At 41.5% G+C, this 16,253-nt stretch overlaps 1 protein-coding gene across 1 annotated transcript in view; it reads left to right on the forward strand.

The window, feature by feature from the left end:
• The first annotated feature begins 15,539 nt into the window (after positions 1-15,539).
• SALL4 (spalt like transcription factor 4) overlaps positions 15,540-16,253 on the forward strand; it is a 34,183-nt gene continuing 33,469 nt past the window's right edge. The window contains exon 1 of the mRNA XM_089518500.1: positions 15,540-15,648. Coding sequence (XP_089374626.1) covers positions 15,540-15,648 — 109 coding nt within the window. The remainder of the gene's footprint in view (positions 15,649-16,253) is intronic.

Genomic DNA, 16,253 nt, shown 5'->3' on the forward strand with positions numbered 1-16,253 from the left:
TATATATCTTGCATTGGATCAGTTTTCATCTGAGATGGACATCTGTGGCTTTGAAGATGTTTTTTAGGACCACAACTCCCATTGACCTAACACCTTCTAGCCAAGCTGAGGAAGCTGCAGTCCAGAGTAATCCAAGCCTGTCCTCCTAGAAATGCATCTGAGGAAGTAGACTGAAGTCTATGAAAGCTCATATTACCAACTTCTTTCTTTCAGTTAATGTCAAAGGTTCTATAAGATCTCTCTACATACTGATTCTACAGACTAACACGGGTATGAATTCTACTGTCCTCCTAGAGTAAATCAAGTGAATCCATGGGAATTTGGAAGCTGCCATTTATGAAATCGCCACTAATTCAGTACATCTTCTTTAGCTGAGACTAGCAATATATTGGATTTAGCCACTGAAGAACCAAAGGTTGCCAGTACACTGCTAAATTAATGCAGTTTAATACTGTTTAACTGTCATGGCTCCATACTATGCAATCCTGGGATTTGTAGTTTGTTGAGGCACCAGAGAGATCTGACAGAGAAGTCTAAATATCTCACATAACTGCAGATCCCAGAATTCCATAGCATTCAGCCATGGCAGTTAAAGTAGGGTCAAACTGCACTAATTCTGCAGTAGAGATGTAGCCAAAACTGACAATAGAAAAGCAGAATTTGGTACATATATCTTTTCTAATCTGTGCTCAAACCTGCACAGCTGGGCTGGGAGTGTTTGTTGGGGGGAAGTGACACACCAAGCTACACTGCTCTGCAGACTTTGTTTTCTGTTTCCCAATGGGGCATCTCAGATGGCAAACCATGTTAGATCACAAATTTCATGGCCCACCCTACCATTAGGGAAAGTGAGCTAGCTGCCTCGGATCACTAAAAGATATGCAATGCATTCACACATTCACAAAAGATGTGAATTCATATAAAATCTGCTTACATATAGGTAAAGATGAAAATTCAGAAGTAATTACACTCAGCCTCATAGTAGGTAAGACTGTGACAGGTTGGTTTGTGCATTGTCCAGGCACTAACTCTCAATTGGCATCTTCAAGACCTCAGTTCTCCATCACTGTAATTCCTTGTCATTAAAGTGAAGTTGATCTGGACTGGCTCAAATAAAGGACATCTTCAAATAGAGATCCTTACTAAAGTAGGATGCATGAACTAGGGTGAGGATGAGAAAATCATACCATGATGGAGAGCAGAATTTCGTGTTCTGCACAGTCTTTGCTGTGTGCTTGAGGGGGAACAGCACGATTTATCAGAGCTGGATATCTGGAAGGGCTCCACCTCACATTGTAACCCTATTATTGTTACCTGGAGGGGAAACAGGATGGATTATTTATACATGTTGTTGTTGTTGTTGTTGTGAGCCTTCTAGTTATTTTGAACTTATGGAGACCCTAAGGAAAACCCATCATAGGTTTATCTTTGCAAATTTCTCCAGCAGAGGGGTGTGTGTGTGTGTGTGTGTGTGTACACACACACACACTTTAGATTCCACATATACTTTATATTCCACCTTTTTGCAGTTGCAGGAACCAAGACATTTTACAACACAAGTTAAAATCACATGCAGCTAGAACAAGTTGTTAAAGTATAATTGTTATCATATTAAAGAATTAAAACAGTTAAAAGCATTCAAAAATATAATACCAAAGGGGAAAGTACAAAACACACCATTAAAAGGCCTTCCTACAGCAGACAGTTAGCATCCAAAAGCCTGCCTGAATAAAAATGGCATTTGCCTGCAAAGAAGAAGAACAAAGAGGGGGCTATCCTAGCATCTTGTGGAAGAGAGTTCCAGAGCCTAGAGTAGCCGCTGAGAAGGCTACATCCTTTAGCATCATAAAATACACAGCTGAAAGTGGTAGAATTCAAAGATATAGCCATGTTAGCCTGTAGAGTCAGTATGTAGAGAGATCCTGTAGCACCTTTTAGACCAGTGGTTCCCAACCTTTCTAATGCCATGACCCTTTAATACAGTTCCTCATGTTGTGGCGCCCCCCAACCATACAATTATTTTCATGGCTACATGCAAATATGTGTTTTCAAATGGTCTTAGGCGACCCCTGTGAAAGGGTTGTTCGACCCCCAATGGGGTCCTGACCCACAGGTTGGGAACCACTGTTTTAGACTGAAAGAAAGAAGGGAAAGTGAGCTAGCTGCCTCGGATCACTAAAAGATAAGCAATGCATTCACACATTCACATGAGCTTTCACAGACTTAAGTCTACTTCCTCAGATGCAAATGTATCTGAGGAAGTAGACTTAAATCTATGAAAGACCACGCTGCCAACTCTTTTCTTTCAGTTATTCTAAAAGTTGCTACAAAATCTCTCTACATACAGCTGAAAGTCAGATTCAGAGAAAGGCCTCTATCAAAGAAATCAAAACTCAAACTGGCCCATATGGGGAGATACAGACTTTCAGATTGTCTGGATCCAAGATACATAGATTAAAATACAGATAATTCTTGAGGATAGTTATAGAAATGTATTTCCCTGTGAAATTTTATGGAGCCTGATGTTAAGAGTCTAGAAACCCTCAGACAACTAACCAGAGATCAGGAGGTGATGGAAGCAACTGTAAACAGGTCCAATGTTAGCACTTGTGTTTCTATGGATGATAGTTGGTGGTATCTGGCTGGGCATGCATATGATTGCAAACATTAATTTTATAATGTTTAATTTAAAATATATATCATTTTCTACAATGAAGTGGTCCTTATTCCCAAATGAATGGGTTTAGCATCAGGACAATAGAGCCAAATTCCATTTTATTCCTGATGATTGTATGCTATCTGTGAGTTTCAAATGTAAAAGTGCACATGCTCAGAGTATTTTTTTTTAATCTGGGTTAGTAAGCAATTGTTTGTTTTACCTTATTTTCTCAACCTATTGGAGTGCAGAAGCAGTTACAAAGCACAGAATTGTGGAGCACAAGAATGAAGGTGGTAAATGTTAGTGGAAGCATAGTTTGGGAGTAATGAGTTATGTAATAGTTTCCTAGAAGTAGTTACTTGTGGGATAACTAGGAAAAAACAATGTCACATTAAAAAAAATACTGTAATAATATCCAAGAGTGAAAGTACATTAGTGAAGTGACACATATCCATTTTTGGTTATTTTCAAAAGTTTTATGCCATACGTTTTCAATATCAAAGTTCTTCTTCCTTTCAAAAAAGGTAATGGGAAGTAATAGAAAGGTATGTACAGCCCAACAAGCAATATACAAAAAAGATCCCTTTCTTTGTATTTTAATGACAAATAATAATAGGCATGAATTACTGTTTAAAAAAACATAACTGGAATTCTCTTCCCCAAGAGTTTAAACTCCTTACTATCTTTCCACAAGGAGGTAAAACCTTGTTTTATTCTTGGATGCTTTTGGGAATTAATTTTTCAGGGTGTTGAAACTGTTGAACTTTTATGTGTTGTGGTAGTTGCTTTAACCATTTTATGCTGGTTTAATTGCTTTTTAACTTTTTATGCTGTTAATATTTGACAGTGTTTGTTTTACTTGTACGCTGTTTTGAATCCCAAACTGGGAAACAGGTGGGATGAAAACAAACAAACCTTCCTAAGCTCAGTACAATAATACAACATAGACATCTAAATGGAGATGGGGTGAGTACAATCACTATGAACACATTATAAAATATAGCTGTACCTTGATAATACTATAGAAATAAATAAATAATGAAGTAATGAGAGCACTCAGTGGGTGTGAATTATGCCTTACTACTTTCATTTCATTTTTATCCTAACTTCCCCCCAAGGAACCTTGACTGGTCTCTTCCACATTTATCTTCATAATTCTCTGTGACTGGTAAGTTGAAAACTGTACAAAGTCACCCTGTTAGAGGAGACTAGAGCAGTGTTACTTAAAATGGTGATCCATGGACCAGTGCCAGTCTGCAAGCCATGTGCTACCAATCCACAGGTTCCAGGAAACTCTGAGCATGATAACAGGGCACAAAGATGGTACTGCTCCCTGGCACACTGGGTGGTTGGGGGGAGGGAAATAGATTATATCTTTTTGTGGTTATACAATACAAAGGAGATTAGATAGATAGATAGATAGATGATAGATAGATAGATAGATAGATAGATAGATAGATAGATAGATAGATATTCTTCTCTCTCCCATCCCTCAGAACAATCCCAAAAGCTGAAAGACAGTAACTGGTGTACCAGCACCCAGGCCTTAGAGTAAGGACCATCATGACTCAGTGAGGAATTGAACCTTGAATATCGTTAAATAAAGTGTAGGACCATTGTTGTAAGCCAAGTACATGTGTGGTCAAGTAATTTTAAAGTGTGGTCAAGGTGGCAAAAAGTATTAATGATGAAGAAAAGACAAGCTATGAGAGACTGCAGCAGTTTGCTTTTACCTAAACTGACTGGGAAAGGCAAGATTCTACCCCCTCCTCTTCCCCCCACCTTTAGTTGGATGTGAACTATATTTGCACTTCAAAACCAGTTTGCAGCAACTGAACGAAGCTGAGGTAAAGGGGGAAAGGGTGGTGGAGGAGAAAGCAATCTGCATACTTGAAAACAAGCTGAAAAAGTGGTACGAGAGAGGATTAACTGGGACATTCCCTGCTAAACTGGGTTAGTTGTAGTGGAGGGGGGTATACAAATGGATCACATGCATCTAGGTATATTAACTAGCCTGATTACACATTACAGTCTCTGAACATTAGATGAGGAGCATGAGCCAAAAACCTGCTACCACTGTGCATGCTTGCTGATAGATTCTGAGAGTGATCATCCAAAACAGTCATCCTCCCATGCTCTGGCTTTGGATATGAACTGACCTCAGTTTCTCCAGTAACCCACCCAATCTCTGGAGCGGTTTGATATCCTTTCCTGCTCCCCCAAAGCCCTATCCTCTATATGGAGCAAAGGCTGTATTTCTATTCCTAAAAGAGTAATCAAGAATTAATGTGTGTCTTCAAGTTGTTTCTGACATGACTATCACAAGGTGAACCCACCACAGGGGTTTCTTGGCAAGATTTCTTTGGGGGGGGGGGGGCTTTGACTTTGCCTTTCCCTGAGACTGAGAAACTTGTGCAAGGTCACCCAGTGGGTTTCCAGGGTGAGTGGGGATTTGAACCCTGGTCTCCAGGGTTGTAGTCCAACATTCAGACCACTACACCATGATGGCTCCTGTAAAACTCCTCTAAAACAGCATTCTGAAGAAACCAGCCTGCCATTGTCATCAGAATGTAAGCTAAGCTTGTCACACTTATTATTTGTGGTTTATTACCCTTGCAAGAAAGCCATGTGAAAATAACATCACATGCTTTTTAAAACTCATAAATGCAATAAATCAAAGTCAATTTGGCAAAGTATTTTGATGGTGAAAGGCCTGATTGGATCCGCCCACTTAGTTATACTCAATCTTGCTGAGACTTCTTTCTGTTCAAGAAAATCTGTCACTTTATTGTCTCCAGAACCCTTGTCTCCAGAATCTTAGTTCAATGCTCAAACCACTACACCACACTGGATCTCATTTCTCTTTGAAATTGTTATTTATGAATAGAGACCATTTTTTAAAAATATGGTAAATGAACAACAATTGATATATGAGGATCTTTGTTAAGTGCTCTTACTGTAGGGAATCTTTTCCATTCTGCAGTACCAGACAAGATGCATTGTTAGAATGATGGGTAATTTTCTGACCCCTATGAGAATTTCAGTGTATTTGTTCATCATAGAAATGCATCATGCCAAAGGAGTGGTTGTGTATGCAAAACCAAGAAAACAAAATATTAAATAAAAGAAAAACACATGAAACTGAGTATTCTTATACTGTGGCCTATTTTTTCTGAGCCAAATACAGTTAATTCTAGTGTTCCCTTGTCCTATGGAAGAAATGGCCATTTCTGCCCAAATGGGGTGAATCTAGTGAAAATCAGAGTAGATTACTTCTGCTTTGCTTCATCATGGTTTCCTGAAAAACAGCACAGGACTCTTTTCCCTTCCATTGCTTAAAACATTACGGGGTTCAAAGAAAGAAAAGAAATGGAAAGAGAAAACCAACGCCATGCATAAGATGTGTAATTTGCTGGAAAGCATAGTGTTGTTGTTGTTGTTGTTGTTGTTTTCATATTCAAATTATATATTTACTCTTGTAGAGGTTAGAGTTGAGGGAAATTTGTGATGGCTTCCCATCACTTTGTTTCTTATTATGAGGGATAGAATGTTGTAAGCCCTCCCTAGTGCTTCACATACATGTGAGCTGTACAGGTGAGTATCACACTCCTGAAAGACCCACGTAAGTAGCCACAAGTATCATTTGCCTTGCTCAGATGAGATAGCCACCTAGAAGCTCTGCCCAGAAGACACCAAAAATGATATTAGTAATAGTACCCTTGATGCTAGCATGGTTTGAGTACTGAACTAAGATTCTGGGAGACCAGGATTTGAATCCCCACTCAGTCACAGAAACCCACTGGGTGGCCTTGTGCAAGTCATACACTTTTTGCCCCAGAGGAAGGCAATGGCAAATCCTCTCTGAATAAATCTTGCAGACTGTAGCCCTTATCAGATGAGTCTGGAACTGGGGGTCTTCAGCACTGGGCGGTTCGAATTCACGTTATTTCGCACAATACCATCATACCTGGGAGCCCCTCCGAATTGGCATGATTCAAATTGGCCAATACGCATTTGCGCGAAGTGCATTCAGTGCAGAATGTTTTTTCACACCGGTGCTCAACATGAGGATTGGCCGATTCGTATCGGCCCCCTCGCACATGCTCAGTGGTGCCCTGCATGGGTTGCGACCTTAAACGCTTCCGGGGTGAAAGGGGAGGTCACGTCATGACAGCCCGGTAAACAGCTGGAGAGCCAGCTCATGCACATTAACAATCGCGATACAACGTGCCCTCTCTACATTCCTCTCTGTTTCCTCTCTACATTCCTGCTTGGTTTTAACGTTACCATGACCTTCCCTTGCAACAAATTAGCAATGCCCGGTTGTACGTGTGTGTGTGTGAGTGTGTGAATATGTATTCTGGGGGGGGGGGGGAGGACCAGTTCCAGCGGCTGTCAAAGAGGCTGGATGGCCATCTAAGTAAATGGGGATGCTTTTTTCCTCCTCCTCCTCCCGGCTTGGGAGCCAGCATAAGCTGCATCCCAAGAAGGGAACAGGCGCGGGGCCGCTAGAATCGCGGCGATCGCCGCCGTTCCAGCGGCCCCCGCGCCTCTTCCCTTCTTGGGATGCAGCTTATGCTGGCTCCCAAGCCGGGAGGAGGAGGAGGAGGCCGCTGGAACCGCCCCCCCCCCCGCTTCCCTGGAACCGGCAAGAGGAAAGACCCACCGGAAGTTAAAATTGGAATCTGGGGGTCTTGCGATGGAATTCAGGATTGGGTAGTCACACCAGAGCCATTCGCACTGAGATCGAACAGAGCCCCAATCCAGGATATTGCCAATCCCCTTATCAGCGCACTGGCCAACACGCTCCAAAAAGAGGAGCCAGTACGCATTCAGTTCGGCATCTCGCGCATTCACGTGAGTTCGGATTGGGCCATTCGAATGCTGGTATGATGGTATTGTGCGAAATAACGTGAATTCGAACCGCCCAGTGCTGAAGACCCCCAGTTCCAGACTCATCTGATAAGGGCTTGTGATAGGCTCAGTTCACTTAAGGATGACCATAAATTGGAAAGGACTTGAAGGCTCATAACAATATCAGTACACACACACACACACACACACACACACACACACACACACACACAATTCCATGTGTTTCAGTTAAGGGGCTGATAAATTTCTGGTTTTTAGGATGTACTTTATTTTTTTTGTAGAAAAAGATCACACTAATTGTAGCCTGGTGCAAAAGATATACATTCAGAACAGAAGAAGTTAGAATCCATCAATTTGTCTACAGAGCCAGAACTAAGTGTAGCTCATAGTTCTTCCACACAAAAATATGTCCTTGTTACATTCCCCAAGTTCCTTCATTTCAGGAATAATTTGAGAAAGGGAGTAATTTTGTTGCTGCTAATAACTGGGCATTAGAAATATTTTCTAATCTATTGCAGACCGCCTAGTCAGTAATGTTCCAGGTCTACCTTCTCCCCTCCCACGCTTTAAAGCAGAGGTGAGCATGATCTGCACACTATAGTGATGAAGTAGAGCCAGGGCTCACAGAAAAGCTGAGTTTGTTTTATTAACAGGGATGACAATATCATCCACCAATCCTTTAAGAGTTCCCTGTCTCTGATGAGTTTAGTTGTAATCTTCACAGCAGTTTATCAGAGAGGAAATAGTTTTCCCCAGTGACTACAGTATTATGAACTATCCCTGTTATTTTGAAAAGTGTCTGGGGGCTAGGCTTGTTCTGGAATAGGCAATCAAAAACTTTAACAAAAGCCCTGCTCCTGGTGCCAATGAGACTTACCAGAACTCATTTGTTTAAATATGTCAGTGTAACTGCTGACATTTTTGGACTGTCCCCAGAGCCATGACTATGGAGATGTCATGAGGAGCACCTGCACTTCACATGTATAATCCATTACATATCACTACATCGCTGGCATCATGGTCTTTTGAAACATACACCCAGTAATGTCCTCCACAGTTTTAAAATTGCATATTTTCCTGTAGGTATCAAAGCTTACCTATGCAGGACCTTAAAAATGACCATAACTAAATAGAACAATGCTGGACACACCTCTGTATCATGTTTATCTGATCATAAGACATGAACAAAAGACATATAGACAAGTAGTGCCATTTTGCTTTGCTTAAGAAGTCACTTTAGCAAAATTGCTGCTAAATTTAAAAGTAAATCCTTTCTTGGAGATGTCTTAACAATCATGCTTAGTTTGGTTCCTTCAGAAGAGAATGACATTTTCCCCTGTCTTTAGCATTAGCAGTTAGATTCTTCAAGGAGAATTATAAGAAATCTTGATGATGAGGTTAATCCTTAGCAGCTGGTGGTTAGAAGTATGTTGTCAATGAAAATGGAAATCACTTGTATGGTTAACACAAGCTATAGCAAGTGATGTACTCAACTAATCCATTAAAGTTGATGAGTATAATGTGGCAAGAGGTTCCACAGGTTGATCTATCATTATGAAAAAAAAATATTTTGTATATTTTAAAATGGTAATCTGGCTATGCTGCCTGGTGGATTCTGACAGTTGTAACCCCAAAGTAACATTTCCAGGGCACCCCCCAACAAATGGCCATCCAATCTCTGCATAATAACCTGTATTCAAAGATATAGACTTATTAGTCTGTATCAGCACACAAAGATACAAAAGAATATTGTAGCAGTTTTGAGACTGAGGGCTTGTTGTCACTGACCAGAATACTCTGGGCTTGTCTTGGAGTATTCTGGTCCCAAATTCCCCCTGATTTCTCCCTTTACCTCTGCTCTCTCCACAGTAATTATGGACCTTTCCATGTGATCCACATTTATTGCCCATCACCGCTGAGGCCACAACAAGGATCTCAGCATTTTGTGAAGCACACCAGGTACTCCGTTGAGGATCTTAGATTCTAGGTAGATTTATGATAAAAGAGGCAGCTGTCAAAGTTGGTGGGAATTGCTTTTCAACAAGTTCTGGAGGGCCACTAATTCCTCACGCTGATACTATAAATGTCTTATGTTCAGGAAAGCATTCTTACTGCCAACGTTTATTTTTTGATCAAATGCTTCCAGATAAAATTCAGAGACATAGCCATGTTAGTCTGGAATATCAATATGCAAAAAGTTCTTGTGGCCCCTTTAATACTAACAGAGCAAAAGAAGTTGTAGCCTACAGTGTTACTTGGGGCAGGGGCAAGGATCTGGAGGACAGAGGTTCTGTGGGCGGTGTGCTCAGCCTCCCTTTAGGCCTCCTCATTAGTCTCCTCCTAAGGAGATGAACAGTATGGCATGGGGGGGGGGGGAGAGCCCAACCTGGTGTCACCCCTCTTCTGAGGTATCACCCACTGGCTGTAGCATAAGCTTCTGTAGACTTGGTTTCTCCATGCATCTGAGGAAGTAGACCAAGGACCAATCTTCATATTTTATGCAAATTGATATGGATTTTCACACATATGCATTGACACTTGTTTTCATTTTGCTGTGCAAATTCTCATCTATTTGTCCTCCCTCTGCCAAAAATGCACAGATTCGGCATGCAAATCAACATGAGGCAGGCCATATGTTTGATAACACGCATTCTCTCAGACACTCCAGTAAAAATTATGATTTTTTTCCAGTAGCATTTATGGAGTTTTTAACAACACCCCACATCCCAAAAGCCTGAATTCCGCTGAATAATTTGTGGCCAGATCACAGTCTGTTCAAGTAGAATGAGGAGCATTTTAATTGTGTAGACAAGCCCTAAGTCAACAAAAGCTTATGCTAAGATGTCTTTTGTTCAATTAGTCTAGAAGGTGCTACCAGATCTATTTTCACACTATTATTTAGTCATAATTCAAGGAAATCATACCATCTGATGAATAGGCACATATAAAGCCAACACCTCTACCCAGAAGATGCTGCAGTGAAGAAGCTGTATTGCAAAAGGTGGCCATTACTTGAGGAGAAATTCACTGTCCTGGCGGTGGAAGGTGAGCAAGCAGGCAAATGATTGGCTTTAGGCAAGGACCCTAAATGTATTAGAAGAGATCTTCAAACACCCTCATATTGACTTTAACAAGTTTATGAGATAAGTTCATGGGCACTGTTCGCAGGATCACATCCCAAACACTCTCACTATCCACATGCTGCATGCAGTCATGAGCATCTAAATGAATTTTGCAACATGATTGCCTAATGCAAAGTAGATTTGCAAAGTTCTGTCTTCAAAGTCTCTCTTGAAATCTGACAGTCATTCATTGAACCATCTTCTAGAAGATGCCAGATTTATTTTTCCACCTCAACTTCGCATATGTTCTACCCCAGTGCTTTAAAAATGGCTACATTGTCATTACCTTCAGCCTTCCGCTATAGAACACTGTTAAGATAGGTTCGGTATAGATTCCATAGCCTTTTTTGAGAGAGAGGAAGTGTGTGTGTGTGTGTGTGTGTGGTTTTGTGTGTTGGACCAGGATTCTGGGAGACCAGGATTTGAATCCTGGCTTAGCCATAGAAACCCACTGTTGTCCTTGAGATAGTCATACACTGTCAGCTTCAGAGGAAGGCAATGACAAACCTCCCCTGAAGAATCTTGCCACAAAACCTCATGCTAGGGTTGTTTTAGGAGTGCTACAATTTGAAAATTACTTGAAAGCACTTAGAACCTCAGCAGTGGCAACATTTGTTGTTTTCCCAACAGGCTAGACAAATTAAACTGCCACTGGTTCAATTTTCTCTTTAAAAGGGACTTCCATGTTCTGTCATCTTCTACCTCAAATTGGTAACATCCTAATCTCTATGTTGCTGTTTAGTATCTAGTGCCCTTATCAGTAGACTGGGTCACTTTTTATTTAATTTAAATTTAAATTTAATATAATTTATTTAATATATACATTATTTATTTGAAATAAGGTAATTGTTATTTAACATTGCCAGTTGTTTAGAGCCTTATCAGGAGGAATTAATCATTTCTGAAATGGGTACAATAGTTTTGGGATTACAGCTGTTTTAATGACTTGCTAGCCACCTAAGAAGGCCAAATGTAATTTATTCCTTTTGATTATGTCACATTTAATCTTCCTGATTATCACACTACAGCTACAAAGTAGGTTAGTATTCAAATTCTTATACATCTGTGCTCCCAGTTACATTTTAATTGTCCCATTATTTAAAAGGTTTATTTTTTCTGTATTCCGGAGTCATGTTTATTTGAAGGGAATCAGTTTTATTGGCCTTTATAGTTAATCCTGCTAATTTAATGAAGTGATCATTTTTTTAAAAGTAAATATGTTGCAAGATTTGGCTAGCATTAGCTAAAAATAGAGGCATATAATCTGCATACCAACTCGTAATGTGCTTGCTGTTCCCAATTCTTTATCCCCCTATTTCCAGATTGTGTCTTGGTGCTAGAACAAGGGATTTTAATAGGATCATGTCAACAAGCTGAGACAGTGTGAATCCCTGTTTAGCAGGTACCGTGGTACTATCTATCACCCAACGATAAAACCCAGGATTGCTTAGGAAAGAATCATGGTAATTAATGCGGTATGAAACTGATATCACTGGGTAGTGCAGATATAATTTAGGGGGGAAATCACTTCAAATCTCCATTCAGCCACAGCGGTCACATTGTGAGGTTGACTCTACTATCAGGCAAAAAATCTAGGTACCTTGACAGAACAGGTAATGAATTAGTTATTCGATGCATATCATGTTTATAGCAAAGAAGGGGAGAGTCACTTTTGAGATTTTCTAGCTCAAATATTGACATAACGTTACTAGATTAGTGTCTCCTGACTTTGAGAGTTGGAAGGGTGTCATTTGCAGCAAGGATTTAACCAACAAAACATTTGGGGACAGTCCTGTTGGGGCAATCAGCCTGTCTCTCTAAAACCTACCTTGCAGGATTGTAATAAAGACTAAAGAGAGATGAAAACCAGGCTAAAGCTTAAGAATAACATGTTACTAGTAACAGTTCCCTGTAATGTGTTACTCTGTGGGGTAACAAGGATATAGCAGTGTTCTTTTTTAAAAGAATGTAGTAACTGGGTGTCTTGTTACTTTCTTTCCCTTGTCACAGAGGAACAAGTAGCAGTTACTTGTTGCCTTTTCTTGTTACTTTTCTGGGACTAAAAACTACATTGGAGCATATTGGACCTATTTGAGTTTAAGGCCATTTTTAATTTTGTTATATGAATTCTTCTGCCCCGCCAAAGAATCCAGAAATATCAGCAAAGTATCCAGCAGTGCAACTGATTTGTTTGCAACAAACCCATTTGGGGGGGGGGGGGTGTCCTTTATAAGTCAGAAAACTAATTCATTTTAGAAATAAGTTTCCAAATGCTGAATAACTGACATACCTTTGTACAGTATAAGACACTTTGAATCCCAGTAAGGGGAAGGTAGGAAATAAATAAAAGAATGGATGGATGGATGGATGGATGGATGGATGGATGGATGAATATCTTACAGGGTTGTGATGACAATTATGCATGTGAAATAATGGAGACACTCAAAACGCATAGACACGCATCCCTCTGTCTGTGCATGTGTGCACACATGTCAGAGCAAACCATCTGGTCTCAAAATAAAACTGTACCTGCTGTCTTTTAAGTTCTATTTTAAAAAATCTTAAGAAAGTACAGCTGTAGATTGTCAATCATATTGTTTCTTAACATCTTTCGAACTGGACTCACAAGTCGAAGCAGGAAGGTACATTTTGGATTTCTTTGAAATTCTCTTACGGGGAGTTCTGAAATCGAAAATATTCCAAACCCCCAAACTTTTTTCATGGGTGGTTATGATAGTGAGACCTTTGCTTTCGAATGGTTAATGTACACAAACTTTATTTCATGCAGAAAATTATTAACAATACAGTGGGCTATTGGTATTCCTTGGGGTTTGGTTTCTGGACCCCCATGGATACCAAAATCTGTGGATGCTCACATCCCATTACATACAATGGTATAGAACAATGGTGTCCGTTATAGAAAATGGCAAACTCAAGGCTTGCTTTTTGGAAAATATATATTTTTTTGGAATATTTTCAATCCTTGGATGGTTGAATCCGTGGATAAAGAATCCAGGGATACAGAAGAATACTGTTGTATTGCATATGAAAGTACAGTTGGGTATAGGGGGTATATGAAACATAAATGAATTTCATGTTTTGATTTGGGTGCCATCTTTAAGTTGTCTTATCTTGGAGATAAGCAAATATTCCAAAACCTGAACAAAATCCAAAATCCAAAACACTTCTGGTCCCAAGCATTTAGGATAAAGGAGACTCAACCTGTACCACAACGTTTTAGGGTAGGGGTGTGTGCGCACACATACTCACAAAAACAAGTGTAACCCTTCCTGCATATAAAATCCTCTCTGCTATTTCAAGATGACCTAACCAAGTTGCAATCCTAGACCTGCTTAGGTGGGAGCAGTCCTTATTTTATTTAAAAAGGGGGCTTGCTCCTGAGTAAACAAGTCTAAGGGCAGATCAGGGTGAGCAGCTGCAAACCTGTGGACTCTTCTTTGAGAAGCAAGCTGCCTTGTTTCCTGGAGGTGTCCTTGGGATCCACTTGAATTCAGCAGAGTTGACCCCTGAATATACACTCCTGTCTCACTGATTCCAATGGCTCTTGCACTACACCCACACTGTAGAAATAATCCAGTTTGACACCATTTTAACTGCTGCAGCTCCATGCTATGGAAGACTTTGCCCCAACAAACTACCATTCCCAGAATTCCATACCATGGAGCTATGGCAGTTAAAGGTCCAAAACACACTGTGGAAATAATCCAGTTCAACTGCCTTGGCTCAGGGCTAGGAAATCCTGGGAACTGTAGTTTATTGTGGCACTAGAGCTCTCTGACAGAGAAGGCTCAGTGTCTCACAAAACTACAGATTGGTGAATTCCCTTGCATTGATTCAGGGCAGTTAAAGCCGTCTGAACCCAGATTATTTCTGCAGTGTGGATCCAGCCTTTGTCACCTAAAAGGCAGATGTGAAGGATCGGTCCTGAAGGATGCTTCTTTGGAGGGAAAGGGGGGAAATGATCCCTAGATATGAGGCTACATCCACACTGGAGAAATAACACGGTTTGGCACCACTTTAACTCTTTTCTGGCTCAAGGCTATGGAATTCTGGGAGTTGGAATCTGATGTGGGGTCCAGAACTCCGCTCCGCTCTGAGCCCACAACAAACTCCAACTCCCAGAATGTCATAGCCTTGAGACAGAAAAGAGTTAAAGCGGTGGCAAACCGGGTTATTTCTCCAATGTGGATGCAGCCGTTTCTCCACTTGTGTCTGTGGCGACGGTGCGGTGCTGCTGAGCTTTTTCTTTGCGCCTAAGAAACCAACATTTGAAAACCATGTAAGTCATTATTGCAAAGCTGAGCTACTGATGGCCGCAGAAAACCCCGCCATTGTTTGTTTATTTGCAAAGATCGCTTCAGGGCACTTTCCTCCTCCCTTCCCTCTTCTCTCTCTCTCTCTCTCTCTCTCTCTCGGTGTGTGCTTTTAAGTCGTTTCCGACTCATGGCGACCCTCAAAGGCGACCTTATCCTAGGGGTTTCCTTGCCCAGATCCCTTCCGAGGAGGTTTGCTTTTGAGGCTGAGAAGATGTGACTTGCCCCAGGTGGGAAAAAACAAACACACAGACTCTGGGGGAGAAAGCAAAGGAGCGAGAGACTACAAGGCCCGGCATCCCCTTCTTTGGCCGGATCAATGGGCCCTGATTTGAATAACCGGCCAGCCGCTCTTGGCCTCAAGCCAATCAGCTGTCAGGGGCCCATGATAAATCGCAATGCATTATTGATAATCATAATCGCTGGGGCATGCGCATTCCGGATCCCGGGGAGTAATTTTCCCAACTCGAGGAATTTGTTGTGAAGAAGAGGAGGAGGAAGAAGAAGAAGAAGAATTGGCGAGTCCGGGGCTCCCGATGCGTGGGCAGCATGTCGCGGCGCAAGCAGGCCAAGCCCCAGCACTTCCACTCCGAGGAACAGCAGCAGCAGCAGCAGCAGCAGCCAGAGCAGGAGCAGCCGCCTCCGGAGGGAGCAAATGGTAAGGGGCGCTTCGGTCCACCTGGGACTCAGGAGGAGGAGGAGGAGGAGGAAGATGGGCCAAAGGGTGCAGCCTTTGCACTTGCCTTTTCCTAACTTTCTTTTGATTTAATGTTTGGAGGCTCCTTGCCTCCCCCCATCCAAAGCCCTTCCAGCTTCGAGGCCACTCCATCTAAAACTCCAATACCCCCCCCCATTATTATTATTATTATTATTATTATTGCGGGAGGAGATCGGCCCCTGTCTGTGTGTGTTTGTTTGAACCGGTTTTGACTCCCTCTTCTTTACTGATCCCCCCCTTTTTAAAATAAATATAGTTATTTTCTCATAGTGTTCACATTTGGGGGGGGGGAGGGGGGTGCTGGGAAAGATGTTTCCCGAGAGAGAGACCTATTTAAAACTCAAAACTCGGAAACTTCTAAGGCGGCGTCGAAAACTCTCCCCTTGGAAAGTTGCTCCTGAGTTCCAGGATGTTTTAGCATCTTTCTGCCACCTCACTCCCCCCAAAATACTCCTTTGTGTGGGTTTGTGAGGCAGTAATCTTCTTTGGGGGGGGCGTTAATCGATGTTGCGCCCCACCCCGAGCCTTGGGGAGAGGCGAGTCAT

This window comes from Sceloporus occidentalis, unplaced genomic scaffold (genome assembly GCF_023333645.1).
Source record: "Sceloporus occidentalis isolate IW3139 unplaced genomic scaffold, rSceOcc1.0.p SCAF_3, whole genome shotgun sequence".
NCBI classification, from domain to species: Eukaryota; Metazoa; Chordata; class Lepidosauria; order Squamata; family Phrynosomatidae; genus Sceloporus; species Sceloporus occidentalis.